Source organism: Aethalodelphis obliquidens, unplaced genomic scaffold (assembly GCF_003676395.1).
Source record: "Aethalodelphis obliquidens isolate GAN/ISIS:26980383/991018 unplaced genomic scaffold, ASM367639v1 scaffold80, whole genome shotgun sequence".
Classification (NCBI taxonomy): Eukaryota; Metazoa; Chordata; class Mammalia; order Artiodactyla; family Delphinidae; genus Aethalodelphis; species Aethalodelphis obliquidens.
This window is the reverse complement of record NW_020838024.1, coordinates 1,845,010-1,864,565: the sequence shown is the minus strand read 5'-3', so window position 1 is coordinate 1,864,565 and position 19,556 is coordinate 1,845,010. Positions and strand designations below refer to the sequence as shown.

At 37.5% G+C, this 19,556-nt stretch overlaps 1 protein-coding gene across 4 annotated transcripts in view; it reads left to right on the top strand.

Moving 5' to 3' along the window:
- NIPBL (NIPBL cohesin loading factor) overlaps positions 1–9,950 on the top strand; it is a 191,505-nt gene extending 181,555 nt beyond the window's left edge. For 3 of the 4 annotated variants that reach the window (XM_027092649.1, XM_027092653.1, XM_027092651.1), the window contains 3 exons: positions 463–637; positions 8,212–8,400; positions 8,963–9,950. In XM_027092649.1, coding sequence (XP_026948450.1) covers positions 463–637; positions 8,212–8,400; positions 8,963–9,328 — 730 coding nt within the window. In that variant the 3' untranslated portion in view covers positions 9,329–9,950. Of the gene's footprint in view, positions 1–462; positions 638–8,211; positions 8,442–8,962 lie in introns of all 4 variants that reach the window. The other variant, XM_027092652.1, reaches the window with a different exon arrangement.
- Positions 9,951–19,556: the final 9,606 nt, after the last annotated feature.

Here is a 19,556-nt window from a genome sequence, read left to right as displayed (position 1 = left end):
GGGCAGTGCTAAGGTGTTGGAAAAATTTTGAAACAGAGTTGTTAATAATGTGAAACAGGTTTGTAAGCAATAATTCTGGTCACTGTGTAGAGAATGAATAGTTGGGGCACAAAACAGTAGAAGGAGGTAAACCAGTTAGGTAGTATTGAGTAGTTACATTAAAACTGTCCTACAGTCACAATCATGGTGCTAAGAAATAGACATGAGAAACTACTTTCATTTAAATGATACCTCTATTCAAGACAAATACTGACAGAAACAAGAGAGTATTCTTTTTAATCTTTGATTTTGTGTCTTTACTTCCCTTTTTAAAATTATATTTATTTTGTATACAATTTCACTGGTTAAAATCTATATAACAAAAAGTTTAATTATAACTAAATAAAATTTAACTAGAATCAATTTAAATGTAAATGCCTAAAAAATTTGTTTTAAGTTAATGGTTTTGCTTTCCCAAAACAGTAAAATTCAGAAATACTCTCCATCTGAATCTGCAAAAGTGTATGATAAAGCGATAAACCGAAAAACAGGAGTTCATTTTCATCCCAAACAAACACTGGACTTCCTGCGGAGTGATATGGCTAATTCCAGAATCACTGAAGATGTGAAGAGGAGTATAGTAAAACAGTATCTAGATGTGAGTAGTGAAACCAAAATATATTTAATTTTGATAATGACTTTTTTAAAAAGTAAATTCTTTTGAGACAGATAGCTACCTCCTTTCATTGAAGGTATGCTTTGCGACCCATCACTCCTTATTTTTGTCTATGTAGTTTTAATGAGTTAGTTTAAGCTTGTCTTTCCCGCTTCACCCACTGCACTACAATTGTTTTTTCCTAGGAAATACCAGCTGACCACTAACTTTATTTTAGTGAAAAGCAAAGTTTTTAGGCAAGTTTTAGAGAAAAGCTGTGACTATATATGTATTTTTTTAATTCAGTGGATTACATGGTTTATATTTCATCAAAGGAAAAACCATGAAAAGTCATCCTCCTGCCCTCTTCAGCCATTCTATTCCTCTTCCTTCTGGCAACCAATATTACTACTTTTTCATGTATTCTTACAGAAGCAGTACAAGTGTGTGTGTGTGTGTGTGTGTGTGTATTTGTATATCTGTTACATATAGACCCATCTAAGAAGTATGTGAGTATGTGAGTGTATAAATTGTGCTTTTAAAGTGTCTTTAAGAAAAGGCAAATTCAGGGAATTCCCTGGCAGTCCAGTGGTTAGGACTCCGTGCTTTCACTGCCGAGGGCCCAGGTTCAATCCCAGGTCAGGGAACTAAGATCCCTCAAGCTGCAGTGTAGCCCAAAAAAAGAAAAAGGCAAATTCAGAGAGTCAGAAAATAGAACAGAAGTTACGGGGTGGGGGGGCAGGAATGGGGAGGAATGGGGAGTTGGGTGGGGTTTTTTTAGATTTTTTTTTAACTTTTTATTTTGTATTGGAGTATAGCCAATTAACAATGTTGTGATAGTTTCAGGTGCACAGCCAAGCAACTCAACCATACATATACATGTATCCATTCTCCCCCAGATTCCCCTCCCATCCAGGCTGCCACATACCATTGAGCAGAGTTCCCTGTGCTATACAGTAGGTCCTCGTTGGTTATCCTTTTTAAATATAGCAGTGTGTACATGTCAGTGCCAAACTCCCTAACTATCCATTCCCTCTACCCTTCCCCCGCAGTAGCCATAAGTTCATTCTCTAAGTCTGTGAGTCCATTTCTGTTTTGTAAATAAAGCTCATTTGTACCATTTTTTTTAGATTCCGCATAAAGCAACATCATATGATATTTCTCTTTCTCTGTCTGACTTCACTCAGTATGACAATCTCTAGGTCCATCCATGTTGCTGCAAATGGCATTATTTCATTCTTTCTTATGGCTGAGTAATATTCCATTGTATATATGTACCACATCTTGTTTATCCATTCCTCTGTTGATGGACATTTAGGTTGCTTCCATGTCTTGGCTATTGTAAACAGTGCTGCAGTGAACATTGGGGTGCATGTATCCTTTCGGACCATGTTTTTTTCTGGGTATATGCCCAGGAGTGGGATTGCAGGGTCACATGGTAGCTCTATTTTTAGTTTTTTAAGGAACCTCCATACTGTTCTACATAGTGGTTGTACCAATTTACATTCCCACCAACAGTGTAGGAGGGTTCCCTTCTCTCCACACCATCTCCAGCATTTATTGTTTGTAGATTTTTTGATGATAACCGTTTTGACTGGTGTGAGGTGATATCTCATTGTAGTTTTGATTTGCATTTCTCTAATCATTAGCAGTGTTGAACACCCTTTCATGTGCCTCTTGGCCATCCGTATGTCTTCCTTGGAAAAATGTCTAGGTCTTCTGCCCATTTTTTGATTGGGTTATTTGTTTTGATGATATTAAGCCACATGAGCTGTTTGTAAATTTTGGAGACTATCCCTTGTCAATCACATCATTTGCAAATATTTTCTCCCAATATGTGGGTTGTCTTTTCATTTTGTTTATGGTCTCCTTTGCTGTGCAAGAGCTTTTGAGTTTAATTAGGTCCCATTTGTTTATTTTTGTTTTTTTTTCCATTACTCTGGGAGATGGATCAGAAAAGATATTGTTGCGATTTATGTCAGAGAGTGTTCTGCCTGTGTTTTCCTCTAGGAGGATTTATAATGTCCAGTCTCACATGTAGATCTTTAATCCATTTTGAGCGTATTTTTGTGTATGGTGTTAAAGAATGATGTAATTTCATTTTTTTACATGTAGCTGTCCAGTTTTCCCAGCACCATTTGTTGAAGAGACTGTCTTTCCACCATTGTATAGTCTTACCTTCTTTGTCATAGATTAATAGACCATAGGTGGGTAGGTTTATTTCTGGGCTTTCTGTCCTGTTCCATTGATCTGTAGTTCTGTTTTTGTGCCAGTACCATACTGTTTTGATGACTAGAGCTTTGTAGTATAGCCTGAAGTCAGGGACCCCGATTCCTCCAGCTCCATTTTTCTTTCTCAAGATTACTTTGGCTATTTGGGGGTCTTTTGTGTCTCCATACAAAGTTTAAGATATTTTGTTCTAGTTCTATGAAAAATGCCATTGGTAATTTGATAGGGATTGCATTGAATCTGTAGATTGCCTTGGGTAGTATAGTCATTTTGACAATATTTATTCTTTCAATCAAAGAACATGATATATCTTTCCATCTGTGTCTTCTTTGGTTTCTTTCATCAGCATGTTATAGTTTTCGGAGTACAGGTCTTTTGCCTCCTTAGGTAGGTTTATTCCTAGGTATTTTATTCTCTTTCATGCAGTGGTAAATGGGATTGTTTCTTGAATTTCTCTGATCTTTCATTGTTAGTGTGTAGAAATGCAACACATTTCTGTGTATTAATTTTGTATCCTGCAACTTTACCAAATTCATTGATGAGCTCTAGTAATTTTCTGATAGCATCTTTAGGATTTTATATGTATAGTATCACGTCATCTGCAAACAGTGACAGTTTAACGTCTTCTTTTCCAATTTGGATTCCTTTTATTTCTTTTTCTTCTCTGATTTCCGTAGCTAGGATTTCCAAAACTATGTTGAATAAAAGTGGTGAGAGTGGGCATCCTTGTCTTGTTCCTGATCTTAGAGAAAATGCTTTCAGCTTTTCACCATTGAGTATGATGCTAGCTGTAGGTTTGTCTTATATGGCCTTTATTATGTTGAGATAGGTTCCCTCTGTGCCCACTTCCTGGAGAGTTTTATCATAAATAGGTGTTGAATTTTGTCAAAAGCTTTTTCTGCATCTACTGAGATGATCATTTGGGGGTTTCTTAATATATAGATTTATTTATTTTTGGCTGCATTGGGTCTTTGTTGCTGAGTGTGGGCTTTCTCTAGTTGCAGCAAGCAGGAGCTGCCCTTCATTGCAGTGCACAGGCTTCTCATTGCTGTGGCTTCTCTTGTGGCGAAGCATGGGCTCTAGGCGCGGGGGCTCCAGTAGTTGTGGCACGTGGGCTTAGTTGCTCCACGGCATGTGGGATCTTCCCAGACCAGGGCTCAAACCTGTGTCCCCTGCATTGGCAGGCAGATTTTTAACCACTGCGCCACCAGGGAAGTCCTGATCATATGGTTTTTGTCAGTTTGTTGATGTGGTGTATCACACTGATTGATATGTGGATATTGAAAACTCCTTGCATCCCTAGGATAAATCCCACTTGATCATGATGTATGATCCTTTTAATGTATTGTTGAATTCGAATTGCTAGTATTTTGTTGAGGATTTTTGCATGTACGTTCATCAGTGATAGTGGCCTGTAATTTTCTTTTTTAGTGGTATCTTTGTCTGGTTTTGGTATCAGGGTAATGGTGACCTCACAGAATGAGTTTGGGAGTTTTCCTTCCTCTGCACTTTTTGGGAACAGTTTCAGAAGGATAGGTGTTAGCTCTTCTCTAAATGTTTGATAGAATTTGCCTGTGAAGCCATCAGGGCCGGAACTTCCGTTTTTGGGGAGTTTTTGTTTGTTTGTTTGTTTTTTGGCTGTGTTGGGTCTTTGTTGCTGCACACGGGCTTTTTCCAGTAGCAAGGGGGGCTACTCTTCGCTGCAGTGCACAGGCCTCTCACTGCAGTGGCCTCTCTTGTTGCAGAGCACGGACGGGCTCTAGGCATGCGGGCTTCAGTAGTTGTGGCACGTGGGCTCAGTAGTTGTAGCTCGCAGGCTCTAGAGTGCAGGCTCAGCAGTTGTGGCTCACGGGCCCAGCCACTCCATGGCATGTGGGATCTTCCCAGACCAGGGCTGGAACCCATGTCACCTGCATTGGCAGGCGGATTCTCAACCACTGAGCCACCAGGGAAGCCTGGGAGTTTTTAAATTACAGTTTCAATTTCAGTGCTTGTAATTGGTTCATATTTTCTAATTATTCCTGGTTCAGTCTGGGGAGACTGTACCTTTGTAAGAATTTGTCCATTTCTTCCAGGTTGTCTATTTTATTGGCATACAGTTGCATATAGTAGTCTCTTATGATCCTTTGTATTTCTGTGGTGTCAGCTGTAACTTCTCCTTTTTCATTTTATTGATTTGAGTCCTCTCCCTTTTTTTCTTGATGAGTCTGGCTAAAGGTTTATCAGTTTTGTTTATCTTTTCAAAGAACCAGCTTTAGTTTCATTGATCTTTGCTCTTGTCTTCTTTGTCTCTATTTCATTTGTCTCTGCTCTGATCTTTATGATTTCTTTCCTTCTACTAACTTTCAGTTTTGTTTGTTCTTCTTTCTCTAGTTGCTTTATGTGTATGGTTAGGTTGTTTATTTGAGATTTTTCTTGTTTCCCAAAAGTAAGGTTGTATTGCTATAAACTTTCCTCTTTGAACTGCTTTTACTGTATCCCATAGGTTTTGGATCGTTACGCTCTCATTTTCATTTGTCTCTAGATATTTTTTTTATTTCCTCTTTGATTTCTTCAGTGATCCATTGGTTGTTTAGTAGCATATTGTTTAGCCTCCACGTATTTGTGTTTTTATAGTCTTTTTATTGGAGTTTATTTTTAATCTCACAGTGTTGTGGTCAGAAAAGATGCTTGATATGATTTCAGTTTTCTTAAATTTACCAAGGCTCACTTTATGGCCCAGGATGTGGTCAGTCCTGGAGAATATTCCATGTGCACTTCAGAAAAATGTGTATTCTGCTTTTGGATGGAGTGCTCTATAAATATCAGTTAAGTCCATCTGATCTAATGTGTCATTTAAGGACTGTGTTTCCTTACTGATTTTATGTGTGGCTGATCTGTCCATTGATGAAAGTGGAGTGTTAAAAGTCCCCCACTATTATTGTGTTACTGTAAATTTCTCCCTTTATGGCTGTTAGTATTTGCCTTATATATTGTGGTGCTCCTAAGTTGGGTGCATATATGTTTACAATTGTTATACCTTCTTCTTGGATTGATTCCTTGATTGTTATGTAGTGTCCTTCTTTGTCTCTTGTAACAGTCTTTACTTTAAAGTCTATTTTGTCCTATATGAGTATTGCTACTGCAGATTTCTTTTGATTTCCATTTGCATGGAATACCTTCTTCCATCCCCTCACTTTCAATCTGTATGTGTCCCTAGGTCTGAAGTGGGTCTCTTGTAGACAGCATATATATGGGTCTTGTTTTTGTATCCGTTCAGTGAGCCTGTGTCTTTTGGTTGGCACATTTAATCCATTTACATTTAAAGTAATTATCGGTATGTGTGTTCCTTTTGCCATTTTCTTAATTGTTTTCGGTTTGTTTCTGTAGGTCTTCTTTCTTTCCTCTTTTGTTCTCTTCTCTTGTGGTTTGATGACCACCTTTAGTGTTATGTTTGGGTTGCTTTTTCTTTTTTCTGTATCTATTGTAGCTTTGGGGTTTGCTGTTCCCATGAGGTTTTGATATAGCAGTCTGAATATGTACAAGATTGTTTTAAGTTGCTAGTCTCTTCCCCACCTAGAGGAGTTCCTTTAGCATTTGTTGCAAAGCTGGTCTGGTGTTGCTGAATTCTCTTAGCTTTTGCTTGTCTGTAAAGCTTTTGATTTCTCTGTGGAATCTGAATGAGAGCCTTGCTGGGTAGAGTATTCTTGGTTGTAGGTTATTCCCTTTCATCACTTTAAATATATCGTGCCACTCCCTTCTGGCTTGCAGCGTTTCTGCTGAGAAATCAGCTGTTAACCTTATGGGAGTTCCCTTGTATGTTATTTGTCATTCTTCCCTTGTTGCTTTTAATAATTTTTCTTTGTTTTTAATTTTTGTAAATTTGATTACTGTGTATCTTGGAATATTTGTCCTTGGGTTTATCCTGCCTGCGACTCTGCACTTCCTGGACTTGGGTGGCTATTTCCTTTGCCATGTTAGGGAAGTTTTCAACTATAATCTCTTCAAATATTTTCTCTGGTCCTTTCTCTGTCTCTTCTCCTTCTGGCACCCCTATAATGCAAATGTTGGTGCATTTAATGTTGTCCCATAGATCTCTTAGGCTGTCTTCATTTCTTTACATTCTTTTTTCTTTATTCTGTTCCGTGGCAGTGATTTCCACCATTCTGTCTTCCAGGTCACTTATCCGTTCTTCTGCCTCTTATTCAGCTATTGATTACGTCTAGCATATTTTTCATTTCAGTTATTGTATTCATCTCAATTTGTTCATTAATTCTTCTAGATCTTTGTTAAACATTGCTTTCATCTTCTCAATCCTTGCCTCCATTCTTTTTCCAAGGTCCTGGATCATCTTCACTGTCATTATTCTGAATTCTTTTTCTGGAAGGTTGCCTATCTCCACTTTATTTAGTTGTTTTTCTCGGTTTTATCTTGTTCCTTCATCTGGGACATAATTCTCTGCCTTTTCATTTTGTCTCTCTGTGGTTGTGGTTTTCATTTCACAGGCTGCAGGATTGTAGTTCTTCTCACATCCACTGTCTCAGGAATGGGGGGGAGTATTGAATGGGTACAGATTGAGTTTCTTTGGGGGATGATGAAAAAGTTTTTGAAGTGACTGTGGTGATGATTGTACAACAGTGTGAATATACTTACTGTCAATGAATTAAACACTTTTAAATGGTAAATTTTATGTTATGTATATTTTACCAGAATAAAAGTTATGTTTTCAAAAAATTTTTGAGATTGTCCTAAAAAGTAAAAATAAAGTCTTTAATTTTAATCTACTTAAAGCTGGTAGTTGAACACAACTAATAATGACTTTTTTTGACCAAGAATGTAATGTACACAGTGGTTTTCATATTATTCATAGACTGCAAACCTTGTACTCTAAATTTGACATTTATTTTAGTTCTTTAAAATTCTTCAACATTTTTTGTTTCCTGTTGTATCCTCTTATCTTGGTGGAGAGCAGAAAATGGGGGCAGAAATGTTTAAAAGTCTGTCAATAATTAGTAATCACTTGGCTGCTTGATCACTTGGATCAGGGTCCGCAACATCTGGCTTATGGGCCAAATCTGGCCAACTGCCTGTTTGTGTAAAATAAAGTTTTATTGAAACAGCCATGCCCATTCATTTTTGTATTGCATTTTGGCCTGCAAAGCCAAAAATACTTACTATCTGGTTCTTTACAGAAAATGTTTGCCAGCCCCCAACTTGGACAATAGCTAAAGTCTGTTTCACCCACACCAAACCACTACCATGGAAAACATTTAGGAAAAAATTTTAAATAAAGGAAAACATTTAGGAATTTGGCAGTCTTGTTTGAAAAAATTTACTTAAAATTCTAAATTAATATCTAATTTTTGTAGTTCAAACTTCTCATGGAACATCTGGACCCTGATGAAGAGGAAGAAGAAGGGGAGGTGTCAGCTAGCACAAATGCTCGGAACAAAGCAATTACCTCGCTGCTTGGAGGAGGCAGCCCTAAAAATAATGCAGCAGCAGAGACAGAAGATGATGAAAGTGATGGGGAGGATAGAGGAGGAGGCACTTCAGGGGTGAGGCGGAGGAGGAGTCAACGTATTTCGCAGCGTATTACGTAAAATGATTTTTATGTGCTTATATATGTCAGTCTATTAAATGTACACCAAGTAATGTAATACTTATGAGAGAAAACATTTTGTAGATAGAAATTCTCTACTTATCCATTTATACATCCTTTTGTAGAAAGTTTAACATAAAAGACAATAAAAAAGAAAAAAACAGAAATGAGATTTATCCAGCATAAAGGGTTATTAATTTTTCTTTGGATTGTATTAATGTGTGTTATCCTTTTTTATTGTTGATAAGTTTTATGTAGCTTTATGGTTCATATGTATATATAATTTTATATATCAATAAGAGTAAAGACACGGGTACAAATTAAGAGTTACATGGTTTTACAAGTATATGTTAACCCCTTGGCGCTGGCGGTCACGGTGCGTCTCATTGCCGGCAATGGAAGTGTGCTGGGAAATCCCAACTCCCGGCGTCAAGGGATTAAAAGCAATAAAAACAATAATTTCACTAAAATTATTTTGTGTAACACTTGGTCTTTTTTCCCCCCTCCCAATGTTTTAGTCATTGAGAAGGTCAAAACGAAATTCAGACTCTACGGAGTTGGCAGCACAGATGAATGAAAGTGTTGACGTCATGGATGTCATCGCTATTTGCTGTCCAAAGTACAAAGATCGACCACAAATTGCAAGAGTAGTACAGAAAACCAGCAATGGCTTCAGTGTTCAGTGGATGGCAGGCTCCTACAGTGGCTCCTGGACTGAGGCTAAGCGCCGTGATGGCCGCAAACTGGTGCCTTGGGTAGACACTATTAAAGAGTCAGACATTATTTACAAAAAAATTGCTCTAACGAGTGCTAATAAGCTGACTAATAAAGTTGTTCAGACTTTACGATCCCTGTATGCCGCCAAGGACGGGACTTCCAGCTAATGAATTTGTACATGCAGCCAAATTTACAGGAGTTTTTTTTTAAAGGCAGAAAAACTTGAAATATCAACATTCTGGCAAAAAAAAATCAGTTTTATGAAGAGTAAGAATGGAACCTGGGATGCAGGAACAAAAGAAGGAAATGTTGGGCAAAACATTTTTGTGGGAGCTCCCTTCGCTGTTGTGCAGCAGAAACAGATTCTCAGTTCATTTTTACTCCCACTGTATTATAGTTTAACAAAAATTGTTTATATCTTGGAAAAAAAACTTTCTGTTTAAAAAATAAACAAGTGAATGTTGGAAATTAGTCTGTTAATGTTCTTAATAAAGTGTTCTTGGAGTTTAACCTAGCAGCGGATGGCTTTCTTTAGCTTAGCCCAGTTTCCAGGGAAGCATTGTTTTTTCCAGGCTGTAAAATGGCAGAATCTCCTGGATATATAATTTATTCTGTTGGAAAAAAAAAAAAAAAAAAAGCATGCAGTATCTATGACCTATCTGCAGAAGGAGTTTTTGTAAATGTAGATTTTGATGTATTAGGTCACCCTGAAAACAATACAAGAAAAGGGATCCCCAGGCAATCTGGTGGAGCGAATACTGCAATAAATTTTTTTACTTCTCTTTGTTACTTGTCTGTTTCCATTTGAATTTCTTATTGTAAAGATCTGTTTAAATCCATTTATATTATTTTGCAGTCTTTTATGTAAAATTTATTATATCACTGGTTTTCAAAACAAAACATGAAATATTGTTTATACAGTTTGTATAGGCTGACTTCTGAATAATTGGTATCTATTATTTTCATTCCCATAAGAGGGTGTAAACAGTTAATTCCAGGGTTTTATTGTATCCTGCAATATTTAGTATTAACTATATATGATTTAGCACTGTGCCAAACACATTTTCAAGAGTACATTTTGATATAAAAAGAAACTATAGTTTATTCCTTGTATGCTTCAATTTCTTTCTAGTAATGTCATGATGGTAATATTTATTTTTTAAACCTTGGGAAAAGATAACAGTCTTGGGGAAAGGTAACAGTCATGCTATTTTGGAAAACTAGCATTTCTCTTAGTTAAAATTATGCCATGTGTTATTTTCAAAATAGAATTGAGATGACTATGACACTTCATAATAACATTACATTTTTCACAAGTTATTTTTTAATGCTGAAAAAGGAATAATTTTACTAGTTGAGATGTTTACTCATTTTCTATTCTAAATGTTTTATACATCTTTTGGGAGCAGTTGTCATTTATCTGTTACTACAGATGGGGAGGTGGGTATTTAATTAGTTGATTTGCATAGTTGATGCTCAGAAATAGTAATGCCTAAAATTTACAGGGGATGAGGTCTGTTTCAAAGTTAAGTCTTTTTAAAAATATGTACTATTTTTAAGTCAGCTTTTTAAATCTGACCTCTAGAATGTTAAGTTTTATGAAATTGGCCAATAAATGAAGATACTCAATTTGTGAGGAAGAGTGACATTGCCATAAAATACCTTTTTGTGAACACCTATTAAACCACTATGAAAATACCTTTACAGGATCCATTTCCTATGTGGAATTATTTCAGAACATTTTCTTGAAGGAAATGTTTTCTCATTCTTCTTTTTCTTCCACTTAATTGCATGTTTCCTCTTCCTTTTTACCATGAACTACGTGGGACAAAACTATTATAGATTGGGTTTTTTCGCCTCTGGAGTTTTATCAGCAAAAGATTTGAGGTGGCTTTTGAAAACAACAATGATATATCAATAAGAGTAAAATACCAGTTAGGAAAAGTAGAATGTAAAACCCAGCCTCTAGAATTTTAAAGAATAGAGATGTGGGTAAAAAAAAAAAAAGCCAGTTTTGAATGCTGACATTCAGTGATGCATGGTGTTTGTTTTTTTTTAAAGGAACATTTATTTATTTGTTTGTTTTTGGCTGCGTTGGGTCTTCGTTGCTGCATGCGGGCTTTCTCTAGTTGCGGCGAGTGGGGGCTACTCTGCAGTGCGTGGACTTCTCATCGAGGTGGCTTCTCGTTGCGGAGCATGCGCTCTAGGCACGTGCGCTTCAGTTGTGGCACGCGGGGTCTAGAAACAGAGGCTCAGTAGTTGTGGCACACGGGCTTAGTTGCTCCGCGGCATGTGGGATCTTCCTGGACCAGGACTCGAACCTGTGTCTCCTGCATTGGCAGGTGGATTCTTAACCACTTCACCACCGGGCAAGTCCCCATGGTGTCTTTTAATTTTTACAAAAACTCTGCTAGTTAAATCTTTTTTCCCCATTTTGTAGATAAGGAAAACTGAGGCTCAGCAGGATTTAGTAATCTGCTTTTAAGTGTTATAATAGGGATTTAAATTTGGAGTTGGAGTAATTGCATCTCACTACTCTAAGTTAATTAAACATCAAGCATTAAAGGAGAGGATCCCTCTTGAAAGTAAACAGTTCTTAAAGGATCCTTGGAGTATATATACTTGGGGATCCTATTTAGAGTAATGCTTCTGTTAGCTTGGTTGGTCATAGATGAATTGCTGTCTTCAGGAATTTTCCATCTATGCTAAGCTCCAATATTTTAGCTATTAATAATATTGATATAATTGATGAAACCCTTAAATATACAAACCAAGGTTTTCAAAAAGTAGATTTCTCAAATGTGATTTTAGGTCTTAACACTAAAATAAGTTAAGGCCTTGGCAATCAATTGTACAAAATCAAAATTTTGAAGTGTATTGGGAATATACAAATTTCAATCTATAGTTTGTTGATAAGTAGTAAGCTGTACCATGTTTTATTGATTTGTATTGAAAAGAGGTTATATTTGAAATGAACATTTCTAAGTATGCCTTCACTTTTTATATTAATACGAAATTTAATATTTTCTTATTTAAATTATTTGTTGTTTTGACGAATGGGTCATTTTTTTAAAAATCCGTACCAAGATACAAATTCAGGAAATAGAATTTAGTAATCTCTAGGAGAAGAAATTCTGAACTTTTAGGGGAAAGTAGTATATGGCTTATTCTGTTAATATGTTGAGTATTTGAATTGTTAGCAGGTAAACTGAAGGACACGGCAATTTGTAACAACTGTAGTCTGTTTCATGAAGACAGGTAAGTCTTTTTGGCCAACCCAATAGATTTCATGACCAGCAAGCAAATTTATCATACCTTCATTTAGAAAGTGAATTTAACCAAGAAGGTGTATGGTTCTCCCTCTCCCACACACCATTTTTAGTTGCATAAAGCACTCATCCTGGTCCCTATCTTAATGTCCAGGTAGTCTGCATCTTTAGAAATATTGATATCAACTGGAATAAGATTACTTTTGCAAATATAAAATGCATCAGTTTACCCATTAAAAATAATAATTTGAAACATTCGATAGTAATGTTTGCTCTACAAAAGTTCTGCTTGTGTGAACCTTTTGCCTTGCTCATTTTAAAACTATGAAGTTTAACCCTTCGCTAATTTTTGTCATAGGAGATACTTATTACACAAATTGATTTTATTTTTATTTATGTGAAGGTTTTTTTAATTCACTTGTCCTATTGGTCCCATCTGAGAAACATTTGTGTGTAAATTTGGTATGATAGAAAGGTCACTGACCAAATTGCAGTTTGTATAGTATATTGACCAAGTGGTCATAAAATCCTCATACGTTTTGCATGACAACCAAGAGAAAACCACCAACCCACCCTTCCTTTTTAAGACTCCCGTTGTGTATGGCTTCGTTGCTCATAGTGATGCCATATGCACACAATTTTTTTTTCTCATCAGAATTTAACTTTTAACTTTTTGTTATGGAACCACCATGTAGTTACCACTCAGTTTCAATCAATTCTGAATTTCTGATCAAGCTTGTTTGCATTATACCCTATACACTCCTCTCCCTCATTTTTCTGAAACAAATCCGAGGCATCATATTATTTCATCTATAAAAATATCTTTAAATGTTAAATACTCCTTGACCTCAAGTATCCAGTAAGTGTTCATATTTTCACTTTCCTCAAAATACGTCCTTTTTTAGTTTTTATATGGATCTTCATCTGCCTTTTATTTGCAAATTTTTCATGAATAAAGTCTTTGGATTCTTAAGAAAATAGTTAATTCTAAATAGAGGGATAACAGTTATTTTCTGGTTTGTAATCATTTTTCTTACCTGAATTTATTGTACATTTAAGAGTCGTTGTCTCTCATCCAAACTCATGTATTCTTGAGCGTGGATAATTAGAACAGAGGTACCATTACAGAGATAATGAAGTAAGGAGATAGGTCTAGTTTTCAGACAGATGGTGATAAACATCCTTTGAATTCTACTTGGCAAATGCCAAGCAAGCAATTGGAGATAAAGAACTGAAGTAAGGAAACAGGTTTAAATAGATAACAGAGGATACCCTAGGATTATAGTCCCTCTGTTAGAAACTTTTGTGTTAATTATTGTTTGAAATAAGTGGACTACAAACTGATTATTTTTTACTCTATAGTTCATAGGCATTACAGTTTTTGCTGAATGGAATTTTGCCTCTGTGTTTGTATTTGTTATTTTTTTCAGTCATTGTTTAATCTCAGTCACTTAGACACTTAGAAATGAAAAGTTATTTTGTGTTACTTTGTCAAGTAGTTCTAGGGTCTTCACCTTTGACATTAGCCTTTCTTCTGCTAAGACATGCCTGTAAGTTTGGCTTGATCATAACTTGCCTAGAATTATAATTTAGGCTTACCCTTATTAGATTTAGATTCTGAAATGAAAGGGAAAAGTAATTATAATCTAGGTTTGTCATAAAAGCTAAACCAACAGTGGATCTGCACATTCCATAGTTTTAAAAATACAGAATTACACAATCTGAGGAATCTGAGAAATCCTTTAATCCAGATGTTCTTAACCACTTTGTAATTCATGAACTTCTTTGAGAACCTAATGAAAACCATGAACTCTCTCTCCTTAGAAAACTGAACAAATTTATATCCAGAATTGTGCATACAATTTCAAGGGATTTATGGTTACCCCACCCAGGTCTATGTATGAATGACCTGACTTGAAAACCTACGGATTACAAGTTAAGAGATCCTTTCTAATCCAAACCCTTCTTTTTAAGGTGAAGTTGAAGCTCAAAGAGGTGACTTGTTACCTATAAGCTACATACTTACTTAGAGCCAAGAGTGAGCCACGAGCAACCCTCCAGATGTGCTCAATAAGGAAGATTTCGTCAGGTCATTCTTCAGGCACACGTTGAAATCTGAATGAAGGCTACTTGATGGCTAAATGTAACTTTTGAGATGCCCACCATCCTGTTAGATAAATGGATATGGTAAAATGTAGTATGTATATATATATATATTTAATTTATTTTTTGGCTGCGTTGGGTCTTCGTTGCTGCGCCCGGGCTTTCTCTAGTTGCGGTGAGTGGGGGCTAGTCTTTGTTGCTATGCGCAGGCTTCTCATTGCAGTGGCTTCTCTTGTTGCAGAGCACGGGCTCTAGGTGCACAGGCTTCAGTAGTTGTGGCTTGTGGGCTCTAGAGCGCAGGCTCAGTAGTTGTGGCGCATGGGCTTAGTTGCTCCGTGGCATGTGGGATCTTCCTGGACCAGGGCTCAAACCCATGTCCCCTGCATTGGCAGGCGGATTCTTAACCACTGCGCCACCAGGGAAGCCCAAAATTTAATATTTTATGTGTTCTCTTTTTAATTATCTTTTACATTATCTGGCTTAATATAGAAGACTAAAACTTGGATTGATGAGAAGTCAGAAGACATAGTCTGAAGCCATTGTTTCAGAAATAAGTGTTACATGAAGTTTGGTAAATAAAATCATTTAGCCATGCTAAGTGGGAACTTGAAGTGTGAGCAGCACAGGGTGTGGGTAGTAAAGTATCGAAAAATGAAGTTACAGAACTAAGGAGAGGTAAGTATAGAATTATGAGAATTTAAATGTGTAGGGGTGGTAGGACCTTAAGCAAGGGATTACTGAAAGCTCACTCCGGCTGCTACTAGCGGATAGATTTAAGGGTGTCAAGAAGAGGATATTAGTGCAATATAGTCTCAGGGATGGTTAGAGCCTGAACTAGGATAATGATAATAGTAGGGATAAAGAAGATTGGAGAGATTGCAGATGTATTTAGGAACTAAAAACAGCAAGACTTGACAGTTGACTGATAAGGTAAAAGAAGGCCGTTGTCTAGAATAGCTATCGGGTTTCTCTACTTTAGATGACTAGTTTCAATTTTAAATCTGTTGAAAGTGAGTGCCTATGGGATGTTCAGGTGATGTGCAGAAGGTGGGAACATGACACTTTCGGGGGGGACGTTTGGTCAAGGGCTACATTTGGGACTCATCAGCCACGTAAGTTGTAGTTACAGCGAGCAGTGCAGAGCCAAAGAACAACCTTGGAGGCTACTAACATTTAAGGTGCAGCAAGAAAATATGCATTTGTGATGGAGGCAGGTGAAATGATTAGAAGAGTCTGGGAAGAATCCAGAACTAAGGGATTAGAGAGTTTCAAGAAGGTAGAGAGCAGCATGTGAAATGCCACAGTAAGACTAAGACTGAAAAATGCTTGATCCCGCCATTCAGGATGTAAATGGTAAATTTTAGGGAGAGTTGTTTCAGGGAGGATGAGAGCAAAGCCAGATTGTGGTTGAGTTGAGAAATAAATGAGAATCAGGGAGAGTGGCAAGGGCGGGAAGAGAGACAACAGAGTACTGAAATGCTGAGTAGTGGAGCTAGAGAAAAAAGCAGATAGATAATAAAGGGCCTAAAAAGCATATTTAAGAGTTTGGAAGGGCTTTAAACAGTAAATATCCTCAGGGTTGTGGTTCAGAAAAAGCAGTCACTGGCTACAATGTGGGGGATTGTGAAGATGCCAAACTGCATTATTTTTCCCAGCAGCACTCAGCTGCACGGCAGGAGTGACTCATCAGTGAGCCAGGGGCGGGAGTTTGTTGGGGGTATAGTTGAAGAGCTGGATTGAGAGAAAATGGAAGGATCAAAGTTCAGAGGTCTCCATGAAGTGGGAGAGCAAGTAGAATGAGAGTGGCGGAAGTGGAGTAGTGGAGTGATAAAGTCAGAGGACTGTGTGGGATTTCTGAGGTAGAGTGGTTCTGGAAACCGGGTAGGGGATGTGACCGTAAGAATGAATGAATCAAGTGAACAGGTGGAGTTTGGTACTGCAGAGATGAAGGAATCACAGGCTACATTCTGCACTCCTTTCCTGAGCTTAAAGCCTTGGATTCTACCTCTTTTTTTTCCTGTCATACTGTTTGTCTTGGAGATCACTTGGTATTGACACTGGTTCATTACTTTTAGTTTTTGCAAATTCAGTTATTTTACAAGTATTTGCTGAGTGCATACTATCAGCAACAAACTGTGCTGGACCCATTGGCAACAAGCTTGTGTTTCTAGTGGAAGAGATAGGAAATGAACCACAAAGTACACAATTATAGTTATTAAGTTACAGTTGAAATGAGTGCTTAAAAGGAAAAGTAACAGAAATCATGAGAGTATGTAGCACTAAAATAGTCTGGAGGGTTGGGGGAGACAAGAAAGGCTTCCTTCTCCAAGTGAAACTAATCCTCGGATAAAGCCTGACATGTAATATATATATAATAGATACCAAATAATGTTGGTTGAACCACTGATAAAAGGGAGAACTTCTCTTTTTTTTTTTGTTGTTGCCAGCAGTTCATTCCTTAGGGACATAATAGTTGAACTCTATAAAGTCTGAGGGAAAAAAAATTAGATGAAAGAAGGGGATGCAAGAAGAATCCCAAATTGATGACAAGGCATATGCAAAGGGCCTGAAGAAAAGCGCATATCGCTTAAAGCTTTGCAGTTCCTGTGAATGGCAGAGAAAAAAAGAGTAATGATGAAGCTGATGAAATAGATGGGCCAAATCACGCTTTTGTAGGCCATGTTAAGGATGTCCTATGAGCAATGGTGAGCCATTAAGAAATTAAGATAGGTGGGAAGTGGAACAGGGATTTGCTTTTGTGAAGTCAGATTTGCATTTTTAATTATTTATTTTTAAATTTATTTTATTTTATTTTGGCTTTATTGGGTCTTCATTGCTGTGCAGGGGCTTTCTCTAGTTGTGGAGAGCGGGGGCTACTCTTTGGTGCTGTACGAGGGCTTCTCATTGCGGTTGCTTCTCTTGTTGCGGAACCCAGGCTCTAGGCACGCGGGCTTCAGTAGTTGCAGCATGCAGGCTCAGTAGTTGTGGTGCGCAGGCTCTAGGGTGCATAGGCTTCGGTAGTTGTGGAGCATGGGCTCAGCAGCTGTGTGGCTCGCAGGCTCTGTAGTTGTGGCGCACGGGCTCAGTCGCTCTGTGGCCTGTGGGATCTTCCCAGACCAGGGATTGAACCCGTGTCCCCTGCACTGGCAGGCGGATTCTTAACCACTGCACCACCAGGGAAGTCCAGATTTGCATTTTTTAAAGAGCACTGACAATGATATGAGGGGGACCAATAACGCCCTGTGGAAGGTGATGATGATAACTCTGGCTGGGGGGGTGGTGGTAGAAGGAGAGAAGTAGCCTTATTTGTAGAAGTGGTTAGGATGTTTAAGTTGGTCACATAGCTTTGGTAGGCTAAAATAATGGCCAACAATTAAAAATTAAATTGTAACGAGGAGAGAACAGGTGTGAATTTCCTTAGTAAGTTTTGATGAGTGAGACAAGTATTCCTGGGTAGATATCCACACAAAAGACAACATGACTTACCCCTGATTCATCTGGAGGACAGCCCATGAGGAATAATCATGATTTGAAGTAAGGAAAGGAACCAAAAAAGAGAAAAATAGTCTTGGATAGCTTAAAACTGTCAACTGAATCTTTAAAATCCTGCTTTTTATACAGTTCAGAGTAATTCCAAGATAGATTTTAATGAGACAGGCTTTTAATATAATTACAGGCAACCACTCTGATTTCCTTGGGTAGCTAACATGCATATTTCTAAAGAATGTACTGTTGCAATTTATTAACTCTGGAACTTAGATATTGAATTATATTATCATCTGTTGACTTAGTTTAGTTTATTTTTGCGGCACACGGGATCTTTGTTGAGGCATGTGGGATCTTTTGTTGCAGCGTGCAGGCTTCTCTCTAGTTGTGGCATGCAGGCTCTAGAGCACGCGGGCTTAGTTGCCCTGCGGCATGTGGGATCTTAGTTCCCCGACTAGGGATCGAACCCGCGTCCCCTGAATTGGAAGGTGGATTCTTTACCACTGGACCACCAGGGAAGTCCCCTATTGACTTTTTTATGATAAAGACTTGGCTCTTATAGTCTTTCCCTCTCCTCCCAGTATGGATATCAGTATATTTAATAGGAATTTATGTAATATAAAACTATGTAAATATTGTTCAATCAGAGCTAAGTTTACTATGAATACATTTCCTTTATCGTGTATTCTTGTTTTCCTTTTAGTGAAATTGCTTTGCTTTTTCACTTACATAATTTCCACATAGAGCTCCAAAAGAATTACAGATTTCTTTCATATCATTCGTTTGAGTCTTCTCCTCCCCCCCCCCCCCCGCCCCTCTTGCATTCCTCCATCAAGAAACTCCTTCATGGAGCTGTTCTTACTTTTGCACCAATCTGGACCGATTTTTCAGGACTGCTGCAAAGGTGTTCTACCAGACTTTTTCTATCCCTCTTCTGGTAGGATCCAGAACCCATGTCTGGAACCCAAAACTTCCTCCTTTTTGCTTAAAAATGTTCAGTTTGCTTGAGCATATCCTGCAGTAGTTTCCTAAGAATGGACACATAAGGACAAAATTTTCGAATCATTAGATGTCTGAAAATGTCATTATTCTCACCTCATGGTTGATAGCTGGGTCTAAAATTCTAAATTGAAATTTTTCCCTTTGAAAGTATTTTCACCATAATCTAGCCTGTGTTGTTGCTGTTAAGAGGGCTGCTACCATATTGATGATTATTCCTTTGTTTATGACTTGTGCTTTCCCGCTCTAGAAACAGGATATTTTCTCTATTTCTCATATTGTAAAATTTCACTATGGTGTTTCTTAGTGGATCTCTTTGTGAAATTCATTCTACAGGGCATGTTATAGACTTTTGATCTGTGTTCTTAGCTATGGAGAATTTTCTTTGATAATTTCTTCCCCTTGGTTTCTTCTCTCTATAATTTTTTTTAAATTAATTAATTTATTTAATTTATTGGCTGTGTTGGGTCTTCGTTGCTGTGTGCAGGCTTTCTCTAGTTGCAGCGGGCAGGAGCTACTCTTCATTGTGGTGCATGGG